Here is a 22,037-nt window from a genome sequence, read left to right on the forward strand (position 1 = left end):
GGCTACAGGGCAGAGGGGTGGAGGGCAGAGGGGTAGAGAGTAAGCAGCCCCATAAACAGCCCCAGGGCAAGCGGCTGCAGAGTAAATAAAGCAAACATTTTGGAGAGAGGAGTGCGTGTCCCGCAGCCCAGGAAGTTCACTTTCGTGTAAAAGGCACCGTGGGAGCCAGGTTGGCACGGTACGGCTGCCCGGCGCACAGATCCCTCCTTCAGGCTGGGCCCAGCCCGGGGAGCGTTTTCTGTGAAAGTGAGGAGNGGTGAAGCATTTCAGACGGGCCGGGATGGGAAAGTCTGCTGTTTTCCAGCCGCTACTGTGCTGAGTGATTTATTTGAGCCATTGTCTCACTCCGCCTATCGCTACCCCGTGTGTACGTATGCTTTTCCGACCAGGAAACTGAGGCACAAGCATTCTTGGTGCCTTGCCAAGGACATGCACTGTGTCCCTCCTGCAGCTGGGTTTGTGCTCAAGATGGCCGGCTTCTCCGGGTGGCTCCCACCCACCACCCTGGGGGCAGGGAGAGGGGTGGAGGGGGAGAGGACCAAAACCTTGAGCAGCTGCAGGGACACTGATCCCCTCCCACCGGCAGTGAGGCCCTCTGCCCCCCGGGGTGATGGGGACCTGGCATCACAGTCCCGCTGCCCCAAAGCCTGTGTTCCTAGAACAGGACGCTGTCCCAAACACGGTGGCCACTCTGAGCCTCTCCTCTCTCCAGACCCGCACCATCCCCCCAGCTGGTGGCCCTGCTGTCACTTGCTTAGACTTACCTCCTCTTATGTTCTGGGACCAGGGCCCTTCCCCACTGGCAAGGAGAAGCTCATAAAAGACGCAGTCAACCATTTCCAGGCCCTAATTATGTCCCCCAAACACATCACCAGCCCCCTCGTCCTGAAATGCTACTGTCCCTCACTCGTGAACCACATCCTAACCACGTCCTCACGGCAGGCATGGAGGGAACCTGGAGTTGCGCCCCGAGGGCAGGACAGAGCAGTTTGGGGCAATGGGGGCAGTGAGGCCCTGGCCCCCAGGCATGTGTCTGTGGTCCGTGGCACGGACAGTACTCACCCAGGGCACAGGACAGACGTCCCAGTCCTCAGGAGGAGAAGAGGAGGCCTTTTCAGTCAGAGGAAGTCAGATCCAGGCGACACAGGGGCCGAGGGCACTGGACAGGGACAGAGGAAAGGGGGCGATTAACAGGTTGGGGGTCATGAGTTCTAGAAGAATGCAAAACCTTCTCCTGAACGAGGAAACCGTGTCAGGGAAGTATGGCCCTTTGAGGGGGGGCTCTGCTTTGCTGGACTTCTGAACAAGGTGTTAGGGGGACTTCACCATGGGGTACGTTTCAAAGCCTGGTCCTCGGGGTTGAAAAGTCACGGCCGAAGCCCCCAAGTGTCAAAGGCAAGGCCCATGCAGACAGGAGCAAGTACCTTGGGGCTGCAGCGTGCCTGCAGGGGTGGGGGCGGCGGGACGAGGGGTGAGGGGAGAGGCTGGGAAGCTCCCACCCAGACCCCGAAGGGTCCTACGTGCCAGGCTAAGGCTCTTGGACTGCATCCCAGAAGTTCCAGGAAGTCAGAGGGAGGATTTAAAAGCAAGACAGTGACAAGGTCAAAATGGCATTTTAGAAAGATCACACAGTGAAAATAAACTTTGCAAACCATTTAACCCGGCTACCCCACCTCCAAGAAGCCGGGATAAAGGAACAGCCACGGGTGTGTTTACAGTTACAGCCATAAAAAAGCTCGTTGCAGGGCTGATCGCAATAACAGCACATGGGAACGGCTCGGGCCCTTTCTAGTGGGCGTCCGTAGAGCAAAACCATATGAGTTAAAACTTCAGTTCGTGACAAGCTCCTTTATCTGGGCCAGGAGCACTTTTATTTTATGGGTTCATTTTTGTTTATTTTTGTAAATAATAGAACAAGAACCCATGAGCCTGTGACCTCCCTGCCCCCACCCCCACCCAAACGAGCAGGACTTTGACCCAAGCTTCCATCCGGATGCCTTCTCCTCCCCTCCAGCACGCTTACAGCTGGGATCTTGAACAATAGGAGAGGGTCTAATGAACAATGGTGCATACATACCCCGGAATATTAAACAGCTCTTAAAAAGAATGAGACAGAGGAGACCTATTGTCTTTTAATGGACCTCAGTATTTTGCGCAGAACTGGATTAATCACGAGGCTTTGTTCATAAACACTCTGTCATCACTGGTCCAGGCATGTCCCTCTTTTATTTTGCTAATTTATGCATCCATAGATTCATCTGTGATAATGTCATAAACACATGTGAGCCGACTCCTCAGACCCCCGAGCTCAGAAATTACTTACACCTGCCACCACACTCCGTCCCCACGGGGTAAGGACCTGGGGCTCTCGGGGCGGCGGTGAGGGGGTTAAATCAACCTGGGCGCCAGCTGATTACAGGGCACTAAGGTGTGTGACAAGGAGCGAGGTGTCGATCTTTATTATCTCCAAGCAGATTCCCGCATGAAGACGAATAAGCTACACAGAAGGAAACACGCACTGTGATGCGGTTTATGTAGAAAATAAGCAAAACCACCTATTTCAGAGATCAATTTATAGACATACATAAATGCACAGAAAAATATCGAGCCGTGCACCTGAAACTGTTAACAGCAGTTGGGGGGGAGGCGGGGTGGGGGGAGCTCGGCTGGGCCTGAGGGGAGGGTGCAGATGGCTTTAGCTTTTATGCGCAGTGTTTGGTTTTTAGTAATGAGTGTGTTCATTATCAGTGCGTTGCTTGCATAATTAAAATAAACATTTGTGTGGGGGTTTTGGGGTTTTTTTCCCCATTTGTTTGTTTGTAGGGCTTGGGTTGGGGGGTTGTTTTTCCTTTTTTTACAAAAACAAAATGAAGGGCATTTGGGCTGACGGCCCAGGATTGGGCACTTACCCCCAAAACACGTTCCGCAGACACGGAGTTGGGGGGGCGGTTATTTTATCCCCAAGATCATTCCTTTTTAAATTTTTGTATGTTCTAAAGCTGGAGCCTGCCACCCCCCCCACCCCCACCGCGATGGCGTGTCAATGACATGAGGCCAGCAGGTGTGTGCCTGCCGGCTGCGATTTCACCACCCACGGGCCCCAGAGCCTTCCAGAGCCGCCCAGCGGCTGTCTGCAATGCACCCATCGGGAAGGACTTTCCTTTTCGGTCTGTAAGAGGCCCCCATAGCTAATGCCCTGGCCCGTGTTCTTGGGGATTAGCTAACCGGAATGAGAATTCCAGGAGAATGTGACATGAGATAGGCCTGGCCAGGGGGACGTGCGGGCCTCCGGGGAGCGGCAGCCCCTCAGCTCACATGCGTCAACAGCCTTGCAGCTTGCTGGCAACAAGCCGGGGCCTGGCCGTGTCCTCTGACAGCTAGATCCCCATGCAGAACCCACAGCTGCCACGTTTACCCCCCAGTTCGAAACAAGAGGGAGCATGGCTCAAGGGCATTGGTATTCTAACTTGTCCGCCCCCATCTTGTCCTGGGTAGCACATGGCACCCCGGCCTCCCATCAGAAGGCCCCTCTCCCAGGGACACCTCAACTCCTGCTTGCCCGCTGAACCTTAGCCTCAACTCCCCAGGCCCCTCCACAGCTGTCTCAGCCATCAGAGTCCATGAGCAGGCTCAGGGCCGATGGCGCAGCCAAAACCGCTCTAGTCTCTTCCACTGATGGGAGGTGCCAAGGCTCAGAGACACCCCTCCTCCCCCGCCAGGGACACAAAACCATGCCAACCTTGAACCCAATTGGTCTGAGCCCGCTTTCCAGTTACAGCCTGGCGTCCATCTGCACAGATCAATTAACTGATCAATGGGGCCAAGTCTCTCATCTTGCTAACACAGACAGGGACCCTCTAGAACTTTCCTCCCCTCTGCCAGGCAGAGATCTATTTTCAACCATGACTTTGTGCGGAAGAAATGTGAGCCCAGGTTAACCAGCCGTCTGCACGCGAGGCTCTGCTATTTATTACATAGTATTTTCTCTTGGCCTGGGTTTGGTCCCGGTGAATACTTTGGGGTATTTGTCATCATTTTTCAGATATGAAATACGCTGCGATAAATAAAAATAAAATGTGGACCCGGTTGACATCACCTGTATCTAACTCGGGGCCAGGGCAATTCAACACGAAGACCCTCACTTCTCCAGAAGAGCCACATAAATCCAGGCCACGCTGGTTACACGCTACACGGTTCTCTCCAGACAAGGCTCTCTGGATCCTGACACGGACCCCTTGTCCCTCCTCCCCTGGGCTTCCCTCGGGGCTCTATGAGGAGGGCTTTCAGAGAGGCTAGGGACAGATTCCCCTCCAGTAAGAGTTCTTTTTATCTGGGGTGAGTACCTACTGTGTGCCAGGCACTTTCTATTTTTATTTCACTTAAAGCATCAAGGCAATGCTCCAAGATGGCCGCCCTGATCCTACCGAAGGGGAGGGGGATTCACCGTCACTTGACCAAGGTTACCCAGGAGAACTTGCCCTCCCTGGCCCCCACCAGGGGCGTTGAGCCCCCATTAGAGATGTCCCACTTGTCAGCACCCCTCTGTATCGTGGTCAGAGATCTGAACGCCTCCCTCAATGACATGCAACACAGTGACAGCGTTATTCTGGATTTCTCTCTGTATCACCATATTAACACGGAGTCAGCCTGCACTCCTCCACGCCTCTCCCTCCCCAGTCTTGTGTAAAGACAGGGTGTACACACCTGGCCTGCTGTGAGGTCAGCGTAGGAGGGCCCCACTCCCCTCTGGGCATGGTGGCATCCTGGAGTGGGGGGGGCCAGGGCTAGGCCGCACCCCGGCCTCTGGAGCGCCCTGACTCACTGCCCATCCAGGGGGGCAGTGAGCCTCACCTGCAAAATTAAGGGCTCAGGTTAGTTCCATTCTGAGGGGCCCACACATTTACAAATAGTCCAAATTTACAACTCAGGAAAAATACATGCATTTTTCAGACCTTTCGCTTCCATCCAGGGCTGGGCCTCTGCTCCCTTTCTGGGGGAAAAGCTGTCTCACCTCCAGCCTCCTGGGAGGGGAGAAAAGAAACAGCTCAGAGTACAGCCCACCTCTCAGAGACGCCACCTCAGGCCTGGCCTGCTGCCCTACTGTGCAGCGAGGGAGGGTGGGACGGTGTCGCAGGTGCACACTGGCCCTCGGCGGGGGCGGGGGGGNAGGCTGTCCTAAGGATTAAAATTCTTAAATCAGTGTCTGGCACATAGTAAGTGCTCAAGACATAGGATGCAGGGACCCAAAGGTAGCAATGTGACTTAGGCCTGGGAGAGAAGGAGGGAAGAAGGGTGTGGAGTGTGCTATGACCTGAACAAGGGAATGTGCAGGCACATCCTAAGGCCAGGACCCTCATAATTAAAGAAATGCATGTGTCCAATAACTTTGTAGAAAGAAGAGATTCCAGTCAACAGCGCGACAGGATCAGAGCCACTGACCACCTGCATCAAAGGTAAGACTTGGGGTGGAGGTACCATGCTGACCTTCCCCCAGAGTGGGGGGGCATCTGGGGAGAGGGATTGTCGAGCAGTACAGGGTAGGGGGGGTTTGGCTGGCTGGTACTGGGGAACAGAGGTTAAAGGGTTAGTTTGTCTGCAGGAAAAAACTATGTCATGACATGGTGAACTCAGTACCTCGTTCAAACACTCGGGTGGCTGTGATTAGTAGGTTCAAGGCCAGCTGTCCGGTCTGTCCCTCTGCCAACAACCAAATTAGCCAAAATGAGTTGGCAATGACCACATGAGCTTTTCAGGGAGACAGAGGCAGACACCGAGGCCCCTCTGGTCTGGCCTCCAATTGCGTCACGATTACCATGGAGGAAGGCAGCATTTCCGGCGAGGGTCCCTCGAAGGTCCCCAGACGGCCACTGTCCACCCCCGACCCAGGGCATCGGTTCCTGCTTTCTCTTTCCACAGTGGAAACAGGAAAACCCGACTTTCCACACTGCTGCTTCCTTCCTAACCTGGGTTTCCCCAGCGCGGGGCGGTGAAAACTCTGCCCTGGGCCGTGCGGCTGTGATCCTGTCTGACACGGAGCAGACGCTGGGGAGACATCACTTTCGATACAGAAATTCGAGTCGCCCCTCTCTGGATGGCACTGGCCTCCACGTGCGCACAGCCCGCCCCCCGCTAGCTTCCCTCATCGGTGGGCTGGGAGGCTGTGGCACTGCTGATTCGAGCTCCAGGGAAATCACTTCGGCCCTTGGGGCTCCGGCACACTCACTTGCCTTGCGGCATGAGCACAGAAATTACAGTCGGCTCAGGCGTGAAAATGTCCCCTGAGGGCTGACCGTCCAGTGACAATAGGCTTTCGAAGAGTCCCCACGATAATCCCGATAATCCCAGGCCCTTCCTCGTTGGGAGCACCTCCCAGCTTACAAAGGGCACGTCTCCCCTGGGGAAGGAGTCAGCCTCCCACTCTGGCCCCTACTTCTACTGGCACCGAGGCCAAGCCCCCTTCACCCCTCAAAGGCCTCACCCCCTTCCTCCCAGAACCCCCTGCCCCCAGGCCCACAGCCCCTGGCCTGTCCGTGCTGGGCACAGAGGGCCCCCACCAGAGACGAAGAGATTCCACGAAACCCCCCCCAGCTCCACTGTCAGACGGGATACACCACAGACAGAACGAGCCAGGCTGTGCCCCAGGCATGACTTACATGTGGGGACCACTCTTGAAACCAACTAGTATGAGGAGCCCCAATTTCCAATACTATTTGTAAAGGGGATGAGGACCGCTAGCTTCCAGACTTGAGGCAGGGTGGGGTCCCTGAGCTCACCGGCCCAGCCAACCCCCGCCTCTGATTGCAGCTCCCCAGGTCACCCCTCAGGCAGCTCCCAGGACCCCCGAGCTACGGGAACCTAGTGACAAGACCCCCTGCCCAAGCCCTTCTTGCAGTTCCGGGGAAACTGAGGGCCCAGGAGGCGAAGGTCACGCTGAAAGTCAGCATGGGTCCCAGGCGGGCAGCTGGCGCTAGCTCCTTCCTCTGCCCGCTTGCCTTTCAAGGCAAGCGCAGCCTGGGGAGCAGCTGATTGGCCTGGCCCATTTGGGCAACCCAAGGAAGAAGGACACTCTCGTGCGTGACCCCTCTCCCGCTCCCTCCCAGGGTTATTCTGGGCAGAGTGACCAGCTGCCCCTGGAGGGCAGGAAGGCAGGGGGGTGGGGCAGGGGCGACAGGGACTAGACTCAGGCCGATTGCTAAGACGGGGGCACTGCCCCTTGCCCCGATGGGGACCCCCACACAGCCGGTTTGGGGGTGGAGGAGAAGCCCTGGGCTGAGCCCCAGCTCTGCCGTGACTCCGTGTCCCTCCCGAGTGACAGCAACCCCCCTCCCAGAGGCGGTTTCCCCAGTGAGATCCGAGGCCCAGAGCCCAGGTGAAGGGACGGAAGAAAGACCAGAGCGGGCTGCTCTCGGTCAAGATGCAGAGGGTCTCCCGGCCACAGGGCCCAGGTGGTCTTAATCCACAGAGCAGGGGGTGAAGAGGCAAAGCTGGAGTGTACAGGGGTCCGCAGGACCCAGGGCCCACCCGAGCTCGTCGCGGGGCTCTCAGGGAGCCCCCTAGGAAGTCCTGACTGGCGAGCGGAGTGGGGAGAGCGGCCGCACCACCCATCTACACCAGGAGACCAAGGAGCCCCAGCCCTGGCCTCACAAGGGAATGTCTTGACCTTGACACTAGTTCAGCAAAATAACTACCACCACCCTGCAGCTCCCCGCGGTGTCCCTGCATGTCCACCCCCCGTGGTGAAGCTCAGCAGGTCTGGGGCAGTGGAGGGAGTGAACTGAGGGATGAATGGCCAGGGCACGCAGCCCTCAAGACCTGGAAGCTCTGTCCCTGAAAGCCAAGGAGTCCCGGGGGCGCCCAGAGGCGGCCAAGCCAGACAAGGGTCTGCGCCTGACCCGGGTCCCGATGACCATTCTGGCACCCAGAGGCCAAGGCTGTAGGGCCAGCGCTCGTGTCTGAGAGGCAGGAAAAGGGAGCACACGTGAGAGAGCGCCCGAGGTCCCCCGTCTCCCCTGCGCCCTCCCGCCTCCTCTTCCTGGGCTCTCCCTCCACCTTCGTCCTCGGCAACTCGGGCTGCTCACCCCCTCCCTGTCCTCACCTCTCCCCTGCTCCCCGCCCCAGGCTCAACTCTGCTCCTAAATATCCCTCATCTCCTCTTCCAAGCTCTATTTTTAAAATCAGATTTCCTTTACTGTACAAGTGAGCCGACACGGCGAGGTATTCGCTGAGGGATTGGCCCCCCCGGCCCCCCCACAGCCAACCCTTCATAGACTCACGCTGGCAGCCTTGACCCAATGGGCCACTTGCTCAGCAGCAAGCAAGGAGCTGACCTGGCCGAGAAGGCTCTGGGCACTGAAGGTGGTGAGGCTGGGGTGTCTGTCTATGAGTGTCGGGGAGGGAAAGGGTCCAACTCAAGAGACCTCAAGGGCACTTCTGACCCGGACCACGTGCACTAAATCCTCATTTTTATACAGGGTTGTTTTTTTTTTTTTTTTTTTTTTTTTGTTTGTAGTTTTTCNCAGTAGATAATTCTTCAAGAAATTGTCCTGAGGCCTGAGACCTCAGCGTTTATCAAGCTACATTTGTCAGACTGACAGTATTACCTCTGGGGAACTACAGCAGATGGGCATTTGGAGGGCAGGAGTCCGAAGGAAGCCGTAGCCACCCTAGAGAGCCAGACGGGGGGGGCCAGAGGGGCCAGAGGCACCTACGCTGTGCAAAACGATGCACCAGCACTGCCCAAAGTCCTTCCCCAAGGGACAGGTGGCTGAGCCCACCGGAGGCTCCACGGAGACACTCCCCAGCGGTAGAGGGAGACCCATGACCCTGACCCTCCCGGGCCCCCCCCACTCACCTCCAGCACAACACCCTGTCGCCATGACGGCGTGCTCCTCTTCCTGCTTGGATGTCCCCCAAAGCAAGGTGGCTCCAGTCTCTTCCCATCGGGGATCGCACACAGTGCCTGGCCCAGAAAAAAGAATCGAGCCATGTTGCCGTAATGAATTAATGAAATGTAGACAGAGAGACTAGCTTAACAACATAAAAAGATCCAGGACTATAACATTAAGATGAGTGTAGGGGCAGTGGCAGGAAGTAAGAGACCCAGTGTTTGGGGACTGAAGTGTGAAAGGAGCAAGGAACGGCATCTAAAAACTGAGGAGGGTGAACACTACTGTTTTCATGCAAAGGGATCGAAGGTTTGTTTTCTAAGCTGCGAAGAGCCGATGTAAAGATGGTCTTAATGTAACAAATATCTGGTCCAATTTTCATTTCACGCTCAGGCATTTGGGTTTTATGCTTTGGACATGAAATTCGAAAGGTTTTACAAACACCGTGATTGAAGATACGGAGATGTTGATACGTGTTGTTAGTGTTGAAAACACAGGAAAAGATTTTAGGCGGGATTCTAGGACGAGATGGGGGGTTGGGGGTGTTCTTTATTTTAAGGAGTTACTGGAGCGGGTTTTTATATCATGCTAAGGAGTTTGGATTCTTGCCAAAGGGTCTTAAGAAATGTGATGGTGGGATTTTTGCTTGTGGACGATAAATCCGCGGCGGGGGGTGGGGGAGGGGGATGAAAAAAATGTATTTCAAGGCTAACAGCTTTGGGCTTTACAATATAGGGAACATTGAAAAACTGTAAATAGAAAAGCAAGAGCCACAAATTTAAGTATCCTGCAAAAACCTTTGCACCTTATATCTTGAGGGGAGTCAATGTGTGACTTTCAGAGATTTGATGGATGCCGACAGCAAAATTGAAAAACTTCAATCGTAAGAGTTATATGATCAGCACTAGGAACACGCAAAGAAATTTGAAATTTGTTTTGAGGCACTGACATGATTGGAGCTCTGTGCCTGCCTAGCAATCTGATTTTAGCCAATGAAAAGTTCTAAGAGAGTGACATGGACGGATTTTTCTGTGGTTGATAAATACCATGCAGTGAAATTAGAAAATAAAATTCACATTTTATGCTAAGAGTTTGGACTTCTATTCTGTAATTTCACAATTAAGAGACACTGTGAAGACTTTAAGGAGGAATTACAAGATCAGATTTTATATGCTGTGCTGGGAAGTGTGAACTTTATTTTAAGGGATGACAAGATCGAATTTTTATATCATGCTAATAAGTTTGGATTTAAGCCAATGAAGGGTTCACAAGAATGATGGGATGAGATTTGGGTTGTTGTTTTTTTGTTTTTTTTTTTTATAGACCAGCCTGCAGATAAAGTACATGGTAAAATGTTGTATTTTATGTTAAGTAGTTGAGACGTTATGTTATGGGCAATGAAGAAATCTTGGAAAGTTTTAAATTGGGAGTTACATGATCAAACTTATGCGTTTTGGCGGAGCTACAAGATTGAGTTGTTATGGTAAAGATACTATGATCAGATTTTTATAACATGCCAAGGAGATGTGATTTTATGTTAGAGCATTTCATCTTGGGGAGGGATATGATCTCATTTTTGAACCCTCATGCAGAGGCGTCTGGATTTTAGCCAGTAAAGCGTTTTAAGGAGTGACGGATGAGAGTTCTGTCTTCAGGGGAATTAGCTGGTACAATGTGTTTTATGCTCAGGTGTCTGGATTTGATGAGCCAGATTATGAACGCGCATTGACAGCCCAGAGAAGGTACCCCCTTGGCCCAAGTGCACCCCGTCTATACTTTATGCTGAAGAATTAGATCATTTACAGCAAGCAGTATAGAGGTGGGGCAGGTCTTAGGCAGAGGGTATATGATGGAGTTTACATAGCATGCTGAGGAGTTTGGACCTTATTTTGAGGAAAGACAGAATACATATTTGTGCTGTGCTAAGGAATTTGGATTTGGGCCATTAAGAGATTTTAAGAGAGTGACGTGGTAACATTTCTGTGTTTGATAAAAAGTCTGCAGAGACATCGTATAGCAATATGTGTATATTGTGTTAAGGAGTTTAGATCTTATCTCATAGGTAATTAAACGATCTTATAAGGCACGAAGCATAAGTTACAAGACCAAATCCGAGTACCTTGCAAAGAAATGTGACCTTTTATTTTGAGGAATGACACGGTCAACTTTTATATAATGCTTAGAGGTCTGGAACTAAGCCACAAAACTTAAATCCAGTTTAAGAACTGGCCTGGTAAGATTTGGGGACTTATATCCATCAGTTTGCAGATAAATTACACGGCCAAACTTTTTATTTTATGCTAAGTGATTGGAACTTGATATTAGAAGCAATAAAAAGAAACTTTCTTAAGTTTAAAGAGAGCAGTTACGGGACAATTTTTATGCATCCTGCTGAAAGTTTGACCTTTGATGCTAAGGTGTGAGAAGATCAGTTTTTTGTAACACGCAAAGAATATTAAATTTTAGGTTGAAAACAGAAAAGGTGAATGATTTAATCAGTCACATCATCAAATCTGTAAATATGTTAAGACATATGGATTTGTATTAGAAGGGGTATAGTCTAGGGGCGCCTGGGTAGCTCAGTCGGTTAAGCATCTGACTTCAGCTCAGGTCATGATCTCACCGTTCGTGAGTTCAAGCTCCACGTCAGGCTCTGTGCTGACAGCTCGGAGCCTGGAGCCTGCTTTGGATTCTGGTTCTCCCTCTCATTCTGCCCCTCCCCTGCTTGTGCTCTGTCTCTCTCTCTCAAAAATAAATAAACGTTAAAAAAAAAATTGTTAAGGGTATAATCTAGTTTTTAAATTATATGGCAAGGAGTTTACATTTTAACCAATAAACGGTCTTAAGGATTTTAAGAGACATACTGAGATTTTAGATTTTAAATTTTAACCAATAAAGAGTTTTTAAAGTTTTAAGAGCTATATAGATTTTATATTTAAAATTTTTAATTTCAGCCAATTTAAGTTTTTCAATTTTAAGATTTAAATTTCAGCCAACTTAAAATTTTAAGTTTCTTTTTAATGTTGATTCATTTTTGAGAGACAGAGAGAGACTGAATGTGAGTGGGGCAGGGGCAGGGAGAGAGGGAGACATAGAATCTGAAGCAGGCTCCAGGCTCTGAGCTGTCAGCAGGGCTCAAACCCATGAACAGTGAGATCATGACCTGAGCCGAAGTTGGACACCCAACCAAGTCACCCAGAGGCCCCTAAAATTTTAAGTTTTAAAGTTTAGCCAATAAAATATTTTTAAAGTTTTAAGAGCTATCTATACAGCTTTCATGTTTAAAATTTTAAATTTTTGCAAATTGCAATGTTTCAATTTTCAATTTTATCCGATAAAGGGTTTTTAGGGTTTTAAGAGAGATACAGATTTCATTTTCAATTTTAATTTTAAATTTTAGCCAATACATTTTAAATGTTAGCCAATAAAGGGTTTTAACAGTTTTGAGACATGCACAGATTTTGTATGTAAAATTTTAAATTTTAGCCAACTCAAATTTTTCCATTTTAAAATTTCAATTTCAGCCAATTCAAATTTTTCAAGTTTTAAGTTTTGGCCAATAAAGGGTTTTAAGAGACATACGGAGATTTTAATTTCTAATAGATGAGTCTGCAGATGAATTAGTCAAATTTTATATTTCAATTAGTTACATCAGGAACTTGGAATTGTACTCTTATTACAAATGCCTTATAGGACTTCAATGAGGACAAACGAGTTAATTTAGATACTGTGCTACGTATATATTGTGGTGATGGTGACGATGGCAATGGCGATGATGGTGGCGGTGACGATGGTGATGATGGTGACAGTGAAGATGACAATGGCGATGATGGCAATGGCGATGATGGCTATTTTACATCACTGGTGCATCATGCTAGAAAATGTAATCTCTGCCTTGAAGAATGACATGAGCAGAATTTTCTATTATTCTAAGGCCTTTACGGTTTAGCCAGAGAATGATTTTGGTGAATTTCTGTGTCAGGAATTTTTATGCTAAAGGGTTTGGATCTAATACTGTGCATAGTAAATAAACAACAAAACCTTTTAATCAGAGGCTCTGCAGGATCGAATTTAAGTGTCACGCTAACAAGAACGTACTTAATTTTGAGAAACAGCGGATCAGAATCCTGTATCCTGTGGGAAAGTTTGGATTTTAGCCAATGAGGGAATGCTTTTTTTTTTTTATTTCCTAATAGATGGGCCCCGTGGCTACAAATGAAACTGACAAGTAACAAAAGGTGTTAAATGTAGACAGAGCAGTAACCACAGAGCTAATCTTTCGGATAACCAGAATTCAATTTGCTCTCCCAGCAGAGAAGAAATGTGCAAATAACCCCAAACCAAAACATCTCTTTAAATTCATCCCCAGCCCACTAAAACCACCCATGACTCGACTTTCAAAAATNCCCTGAGGTCAGGGAGAAAACAGGCAGTGACAGAGTGGGGTGTTTCTGCTGGAGGGAAAAACCACCCCTGGGAAGACCGCAGGGGCATGGAAACAGGTCTACACGTGCGGAATTGATTCCTGAACCCCCCACCAAGAGTCTGATCTTGGGAAAGTGGCCTTTGTGGGGGCGGGGGGAGGGGGCAGGGACAGGATCTGCAGATCTCCACAACCGCTCTGCGCTGGGGAGATTGGAAACTGATGAGCTAGTGAGAAAAATCAGCCAAGCATCTGCGTTAGAACCACGTCACACGCAAGCAAGGCTCTGGCGCACAGTAGGGGTTTTGTAGACGCGTGTGGGAAAAACTGAAAAGCGGCTCTCTCTATCTGCCCTCCCCCCAGCGCCAGCCCAGTATCTCCTGTGAATCTGAGGGAGGAAGTGAGAGCTATTTTGGGCTGCTGACCCAACTGATGGGCTTGGGGCCAACTGCCCATTCTCCCCCGTTCCCCTGACCTTGTTAAACAGTTGGCATCTGCTAGCTAGAGATTCCCACCTCATAACTAGGGCAGTGGGGGGGAAGGGGAGAGGTAGGCTTGCTTCAGGGCTCCCTGCCTGCCAGGGACAGCTCTGGACAGCACTGACATATGACCTCTGTGACTTCTGGGTGACCAGACGAGGGAGGGAGGGCTGACCAGGCACGTATGCCAGGGCCAGACGGAGCGGCCAGCACACCCTGCCAGCTAGGCCGCTCTGGGCCTATTGCTCCGCAGAATTTATGGGCTGTGAATTTCTCACAGCCGTGGGGGGAGCAGGCGAGCCAGATGGGCCAAGGAAGCCTAGGGAGAATAGGGAGAAGGTCAGGGGCAGGCAGATACTCTCTCCCCGGGGCTCCCTGAGCTGAGCACGGGGAGGCTCTCCCCAGTTTCTCTCCGTTTTGAGGAGTCGGGCATCTGATCTGTCCCAGAGAACCTAACCTTGACCCCGAGAGTCCCTAAACAGCTGCCTTTGCTCCCCACCTGCCTCCCACCCGCAGGCTCTGACCTCCGCGGTCCCAGTCGCTGACCGGACACGTCACATCCTTACCAGTCTTCAGAGAACACTCCTCTCCATCCGACGAAATGATAGAACCCTCTGAAGACTCATTTGAGACGATGATGGAGCGTAAGAATCCATCATCAAAACAAATGGAGTCCTCCGAGGGCTCACCCAACACCGCCGTGGAGGCATCAGGCAGCGGCCCCGCCCACGAAATGAAAGAGCTGCCCTTTGATCTCCGCCAAGACATGGAGGAGCCATCCAGTGGCCCGCGTAGGGAAATTAAGGATCCACCCAATGACCTACTCCAAGACCTGGAGGAGCCACACACCGGTTCACATCAGGAAGCGGGGGGTCCAACGAGCGAGGCACCTGGCGGGATGCAAGGGGCATCAGACAACCCCTGGGGAGCCCAAGACGACGAAGTCGACGACACTGACCTGGCCGACGTGGGAAGCGAGGAGCTCCTGGAGGAGGATTCCGAGACTTCAGAGTTCATGGCCACGGTGAGATCCATCATCTCTCTGTACCTCCGCGTGCAAGACCTGAGAGAGCAACAGAGGGTGGCGGAAGAGATCTTGGTAAGAGGAATCAACGCCGGCCAGCTGCCCGTCCCAACGTGCTTCTCGGGCGACCGCAGAGAATACCACGAGTTCATCGTGCTCTGTCAACTGATCCTACAAAGCTACCCCAGAATGTACTGCAACGACCGGCTGCGAGTGAGGTACGTCATCTACCACCTCTCGGGCATGGCCTTGGAGTGGGCCACGACGCTGATGCAGGAAGGCAGCCCCCTGATGGACGACTTCCCGGCCTTCCTAGAGGCCATGTCAAATGTGTTTGAGTACCGGCAGGCGCTGCGAGTGGCGGAAGACGCCATGTTCAACATCACGCAGGGGACTCGCAGCGCCAGGGAATACATCAGCGAGTTCCAGGGCCTGGTCCCCACCTTGGGCTGGCCCGACGAAGTCCTGCAAGCCCACCTGTGCCAGGGCCTCAACGAGGAGATCAGGCATTATCTGTTCCGGGTCCCCCAGCCAGACTCGCTGGACAGTCTGATCGTGCTCGTCCTGCAAATAGAAGAGAAGCTGGCGGAGAGGAGGGCGATGCTCAGGCTGCCCCCGGAGTCCCGCCCCCGGAACCTGACCTGGATCGACTCACCTGCCCCAGAGAGGTGGATGGTCAGCAGCTGGCTGTCCCGCGGTTGCCGCCCCATCATCAACCGCGACCACCTCTTCCTGCTGCTTCTCATCAGAGTGAACCCTTATCACAGCATCGCGGTGCAGACCCTGCTGGACTCGGGCGCGGGCGGCAACTACATGGACGAGAAGTTTGCCCAGGAGCACTACGTCGAGCTGTACGAGAAGCCCTACCCGCACATGGTCCAGGGCGTGGACGGCTCACTGCTCGGCAACGAACCTGTGTGGCTCCGCACCGAGCCGCTGGTGTGCATCCATCAGAACCACCAGGAGTCCATCGAATTCGACGTCGTTCCGTCCCCCAACTTCCCCGTGATACTAGGCATCAACTGGCTCAGGACCCACGCCCCCGAAGTCGACTGGGTCAAAGGCCGCTGCACCTTCCACTCTCCCTACTGCCTGCAGAAGTGCTTCCGCCCGCCCCCACCATGCATCGCGCTAGAGAGACATGCCATCAGCCTGCTGCCCGGACTGCCGCCCCTGTACTCCGACCTGGCCGACGTGTTTAACCCGAAGGAAGCAGATGATGAGACTTCCGACCAGCCAAGCTCAGACGGATCCGATGATCTTTCTGAATCAGAGCCCTCTGAGCTTCAGCAGGCTGGAGACAGTGATCACAGCGAGACCTTCTACGAGTGTCCCTCCATCGCGCCGTGGGAACCTATAGGTGCCAGGGTGCAAGAAAATGCCAGGCCGCGGGATGAATTCTGGGACCCGCAGGACATGCTGACCAACAGACAGGACTACGTACAGATGATTCCGGAACTGTTCGACCAGTTACACGGAGCTACATGGTTCACAAAGCTCGAGCTGCGGGGGACCGTCGTGGAGGAAAGCACGAGCATACGCCAGGCAGAAGATGTATGGAGAGCAGCGTTCGGTTTCGAGCCTCAAGAGATGGAGAGCTACCAGCCCTTCCCGCTGTCCTCAGACCCCACCATCCCTCAGGACGTGGTCCACTTTATCCTAAAGGACATGCTAGGCTACTTCGTGCTGTCCTACGGGCAGGACGTCCTGATCTACTCTATGAGTCAGGAGGGGCACTTCCAACATGTCCGACAAGTCCTGGTCCGCTTTCGACACCACCGCGTCTACTGCTCCCTGGACAGAAGCCAGTTCCACCGACACACCGTCGAGTTCCTGGGATTCGTCATCACCCCCAAAGGGGTGAAGCTAAACAGGAGCATCGTGACCACCGTGACGGGGTACCCCACCCCTGGCTCTAAGAAGTCCCTGCAGCACCTGATCGAGTTCATCTTCCCTTACCGGCACTTCGTGGACCGTTTCACCATCATCGCAGAGCCGCTGGCGCGGCAGCTGCTGACCAGCGATGCCTTCTGCTGGGGGGAGGAGGAGCAAGAAGCCTTCGACTGTCTGAAGCGGGCGTTCCGCAAGGCGCCCCTCCTGCACCACCCCAAGCCGCAGAACCCCTTCTACTTGGAAACGGGAGCCACCAAGACAGCCCTGCACGCCTCCCTGATCCAAATAGACGAGCAAACCGGCAACAGGGTCTCCTGCGCTTTCTACTCGCGAAACATCTCGGCCATCGAGGTCGACTACTCTCAGCTGGAGATGAGGATCCTTCCAATAAGGGCTGCCTTCACGGTGTGGTGCCGCTACCTGGAGAACACCGAGGAGCCCATCATGATCCTTCTCAACACAGAGGATCTAGCCTCTCTGAATAATGACAGGCTCACCGTACTTCTCCCCGGGCATTGGGTCTTCTTCTTCTCCCACTTCAACTTCGACGTCATGGAGCGCCCCAAGCAAGACTCGGGCTGGCCCCTGCCACCCGCCAGAAACCTCAACCGCAGGGCTTTCCGGCGCAACGCTGCCGCCCGGGCGAGGTCGCTGTTCACGACCGGAGGGTCCCCCCGGGATCAGTCGCTAGACTCCGGGGAGGAAGAGGAAGACGCGCGCAGCCAGGACCAGCCTCGCGGGCGGAGCCGGCAGCAAGAGTTCCTGGCCCTGATACCCATCGACCAAATATTCAACAGCCTCCTCGCCCACTTCAGCGTGGCCCAGATCAGGGCCGTCGTTCTGCACTTCTTCCGTGGCCTCCTGTTCTGGAAGGACACCCTGGCCGTGGCGGCCCTCCTCGTGCTGCTGAAGCTGAAGCGGCGCCTCTCCCCGCGGCCCGCGGCCACCAAGGCGCTGGCCCGGCCCCCCCGGCGCTGGCTGCGCCTCNCCGGGCCCGCGAGGGAGCCAGGCTGGAGGAGCTGCCCGGGGACGAGGGCGACGCGAGCCCCGAGTGAAGCGCCTCGGCTCCTCTGCCCCCACTGCTGCCACTCCCACTCCCACGGAGTCTCCTTCCGGCCTCCCCGTGCCTCCGCCCGCTTCGCTCAGACCCAGCGCCCCCCGCCTGCCGCTCCCAACCCAAGGGGAACCCGCTCGAGAAGGGCAAAACGTTCTTCAGCTCATCAACCAGCAACATCGTCTGTGCCACCACCAGCGGCCCGTCCAACCATCAGAGACCCAGAGCCAGCTCAGGGCTACGCAACCACAGTCCCGTCTTCACCGCCCAGCTCCCAGGCTTGCAGCTGGGAGGGATGTCAATGAGCGAGAGAGCGGTGGTGAGCAGATGACCCCGTGACCCAAGGCACAGCAGGCGCAGCCAAGCAAGCAGATGCCGGGGACCCGCCCCCTGGAGTGACCAGTGGTCTCCGTGTGCCGTCCTGGGACACTGACCTCGGGTGCTCCACTGACTTCTTCTCCCTCCACCTCCAGTGCTCCTGNCTGGACGGCGCCTCTCCACAGAGCGTCCGACGTACCAGTACTCACCGAACCTGCGTCCTCGAGAGGGACTCCAGGGACACCGAGGGGAGACCTCGCTTGGTGGGACTCCCTCTCCCCTCCCGGCACCCACAGTACAGGGGCCCGGACGTCCGCGACAGGGGAGGAGGCTCCGAGAGAGACGGAGGAAGGCCCCAACCACCCAGCGCACTGTGCTGAGCCAGCTGCTCCCAGACCACCGCTCTCTGCTACGGGGAGGAGACCCCCCACCATCCCACCCTCTCACCCTTCCCACCCCCAAAATAAAGCAAAATTAAAGATGATCTGACTCCGGTTTGTTCTGAAGGCAGACGGGGGAGGGCAGGTGGGGCAGGATGGAGGAGGGGGGCAGGTGGAGCGGGGAGTCTGGGCTGTCCCCCAGGGCAGGCCCCACCTCGTGCATGCAACACAAGCTGGGGTGGGGGAGCAGGGGGTCCCGGGAGCAGCCCCCCCCCTCCGCGGGAAGGTCGGGTCTCATCTCTGCCTGGGCCTTCTTCCTATGTGAGACCTGACGCAGGCTGTTCTCTGCCCCTTAAGTCCAAAGGATTCCCCTGCACACCATCAGCGAAGGCCAAGGTCACACTGTCCTGGGAGTGGCAAAATGGCTGTGGGGGGGGCGGGGGTTCCTTGCCCTGGGAAGGGGAGGGGCCCCAGGGGAGTGCAGGAGAAGGGAGGATGGCACTCATTCACTCACTCACTCATTCACTCATTCACTCATTCAGCCCGCAGTCCGGCACCCCCCTGCCTGGCCTCAGCCCCCCCACCCAGTAGCGGCCTCTGACCTCTGAGAACAGAGCTGCTGCCAGCCCCCACCCTGGGCACCTGGGGCATGGCAGGAGGACATGGACCACCTCCTGCCTGCGTGGCCTGGACCCTCACCCTCACCCCTCCCGCCAGCTGGGAACCTGCCCCTACCTCTGCCCCTGACGGCAGCACCACGAGATCACCAGGCAGATCTCAGGTTCAAAGGTCAGGGGCTCTGCAGGAGCTGACACCCCATCTCCCTTACTGGCGCTGCCCTCCTCACCCCAGCCTAAGGAAAACCACCTCCCTCACTGACCCCCGGCTCTCCCGAGGCACACCAGCCTCCCGCTCTGTGCCCTCACTGGTCCCCAGGGGCGACCGGCCATCGCCCCGCCATCCATCTGTCCAAGGCATGTACCCCCGATGGCAGCACCGAGAGACCATGGTCAGGACCCCCCAGTGCAAAGCCAGGGGCTCAGCACCACCCCCACCACTGGCTGGCTGCACACCGTTCCCCCTGCCTCAGTTTCCTCATCTGTCTCTGGACCCTGCAGGGCTACTATGAGGATTCAAAGCCCACAGAGGAAGTGCTCAGCACCACCTCACGCAAGGCTCCTGTCCTCCCCCACCGCCCCTGTGCGGGGGTTTCTCAGGACCCTCACTCAGGACAAACATGGGGAAACCAAGGCCCAAAGATGGCAGGCAGCCGGCTGGCATCTGCAGAAGAGTAAGGAACAGACGAAGCCGGGACTGGGAGCCCTCCCTGATGGCCCCTGCTGTCACCGCGGGCCACTCCACCCGGCTGTGCGCACCCCGCAGCAACCCCAGGCGGCTGGCGTCGTGGCCTCCCTGGGAGCCACGTCTGTCTGTCCGTCTGCCCACCTGGCACCTGCCCCCAACAGTGGCCCCAAGAGGCCATGAGGGACCTATGGGTCAAGATCAAAGGCTCGGCTGCAAGCCCCCAGTGTCTCCGAGGGTGGCCCTGACCCTGACTTGCTGGGCAGCCCTGGCCAACGGCTGCCCCCAGCCTCCAGGCCTATTTCCTGTCATCAAACAGTGGTCGTGAGAGCAGAGGGGAGTTTCAGGGGCAACGAGACATAATGTCCAGATGCCCTTGGTTCCTAAAATCCCCTCGGTTCTCACATGGCACTGCTGGCGGCCCTCGAATTCCTTGGTGGCGATGACTCGCCCTGGGGTGGACCTGGGGCCACAATGGGGATGTCACTGCCATCACTGGCCCCTAGCTCTGGCCGACCCTGGGGGTCCCAGAGGCTGGACCTGCAGGCAAAGCTGTACGCCTGCTCAGAAGCGGCTGCCTAGGTGACCAGGGATGGGCAGGTGACCCTTCGTGTGCCTGAAGCCCAGGTCCTGCCCTTCAGACGCCGACTGAAGGCACACACACTTGCGAGCACACACACACACACACACACACACACACACACACACACACACGCCCTAACGGGGCTGCTGGCAGTCGCGGCCTCTGCCTTCCATGCCAGCAGGTGTCCCGGCCGCCCGGTGGCCCCTGCCACACCAGCCAGGGGCCTTCACGCCCATTTACAGAGAAGAGAGGCTGCCCCCGCGCCCAGGAGAGCTACTGACAAGACAAAACCACTGGGTGACATGTCCCCCGCTCCCTCCTGGAAAGAGTTTAAGAAAACAAAACAAAACAGAATACAAACCATTTTCCTCCTGGGGAAAAAAAAAAAAAAAAGAGAGAGAAAGAGAAAAAGAAAGAAAGTTAGTGTGAAGTGACATGCTGGGTGGGTCGTGACATCATGGACACCACAAAAAAGGTGCACGTGGTCACTCTGGACAGCGGGTCCCCAGCACCCAGGCACATGGGCTGCAGCAGGTCAGGCCTGAGTGAAGACCTCCCACCTCCCACCAGTACTGGCATCCAGTGAGCTCTAACGGGGACCAGGGGGACCCCACGTTCCACCCCAGGTAAGGCCATCAACCTCCCTTGTCATGTCCCTTCCCCTCCAGTCCCACCCCTCCCCCCACCCCGGGGTTCTGGCCTTCAGGCCTGGCTCAGGCCAAGCCTGTCTCTCAAACACAGGACAGCACACGCAGGCGGCTGCTCACCGCTCGGGTGCGGACAGCCCCACCCCTGCTGCGAGCAGCTGCGGGCGCAGTCAGGGGCCCCCACGCAAGGGGGTGTGACACGAGTTCAGCCCCCAGAAGCGTGAGGTCCCCTCGTCGCCCACGGGGACAGCCCCGGACCTGATCCCAGAGTGAGAGCAGGAAGGCACCACAGCTCTGACCTTCGCTCCCCCCAGGAGACCACCACCGCGAGGGGACCTTGGGCCCAGACAGTGACCTGCATCCTGACCCCCCGTCCAGGGTCTTCCAGAACAAACACACGATGTGCTTTTGAAACACCTTCAATCTAGGATTCCGCAGGCACCCAGGCAGCCGAAAGCCTTCCAGGCTTCGGCGGAAGGCCAGTCTGGCTTGGCCCAAAGGCACCAGATGGTGGCCCTAGAAAAGAGAGGCCGAATGAGCAGGCCGACCTCGGGCTGCGGGCCCGTTTGCTCGGTGTGGTCGGGAGCAGGGAAGAGAAGTACTGTGCGCCGACCACTTCCAAAGGAGCGTTTCTCAAAGCGAGGCCTCGGCCAACACCCTGTGTCGGACCCACAGATTCAGGGCCTTGGCTCCGGCCTTCAGACCCCGGAAAGCCGACGCCCAGGGGCTGGAGACCCACCCACCCACCACGCGTCAAGTACTGCCCGCTTCGCTCGGTGTCCCTGAGGGGCGTAAAGGCCTCTCCTTGGCCAGCACCGAAGCCTTTCAGGATAGGACTTCAATCTTCTACGTCCTGTGTCTCGCTCCAACAGCCACCAAAGGCACATACAACACACTCCACACCTGACGTGGCCCCGTGCGTCAGCAAGGCCTCCTGATGCCACGGAAGACTGGGAGAAGGGGTGAGAAGGAAGGAGGCAGGGGAGGGGAAGGGAGGGGAGAGGAGCTGGGGGGGGGAGGGCAGGGAGAGCCATGGCCCTTCCTCACCT

At 55.1% G+C, this 22,037-nt stretch overlaps 1 protein-coding gene and 1 non-coding gene across 2 annotated transcripts in view; one reads left to right on the forward strand and one right to left on the reverse strand.

Annotated features, from left to right (window-relative positions):
* The window catches only part of RTL1 (retrotransposon Gag like 1), a 24,395-nt gene that overhangs the window by 1,449 nt on the left and 909 nt on the right, over positions 1–22,037 (forward strand). The window contains exons 2-7 of the mRNA XM_077780821.1: positions 5,393–5,453; positions 14,304–17,755; positions 17,851–18,077; positions 18,232–18,339; positions 20,912–20,967; positions 21,664–21,745. Coding sequence (XP_077636947.1) covers positions 14,389–17,755; positions 17,851–18,077; positions 18,232–18,339; positions 20,912–20,967; positions 21,664–21,745 — 3,840 coding nt within the window. The 5' untranslated portion in view covers positions 5,393–5,453; positions 14,304–14,388. The remainder of the gene's footprint in view (positions 1–5,392; positions 5,454–14,303; positions 17,756–17,850; positions 18,078–18,231; positions 18,340–20,911; positions 20,968–21,663; positions 21,746–22,037) is intronic.
* LOC144245602 (small nucleolar RNA SNORD112) lies at positions 2,135–2,211 on the reverse strand. The gene has a single exon (XR_013339327.1). It is a non-coding gene; the product is annotated as a small nucleolar RNA SNORD112 (small nucleolar RNA).

The sequence above is a fragment of the Crocuta crocuta genome, unplaced genomic scaffold (assembly GCF_008692635.1).
Source record: "Crocuta crocuta isolate KB4526 unplaced genomic scaffold, BGI_CrCroc_1.0 scaffold299, whole genome shotgun sequence".
NCBI classification, from domain to species: Eukaryota; Metazoa; Chordata; class Mammalia; order Carnivora; family Hyaenidae; genus Crocuta; species Crocuta crocuta.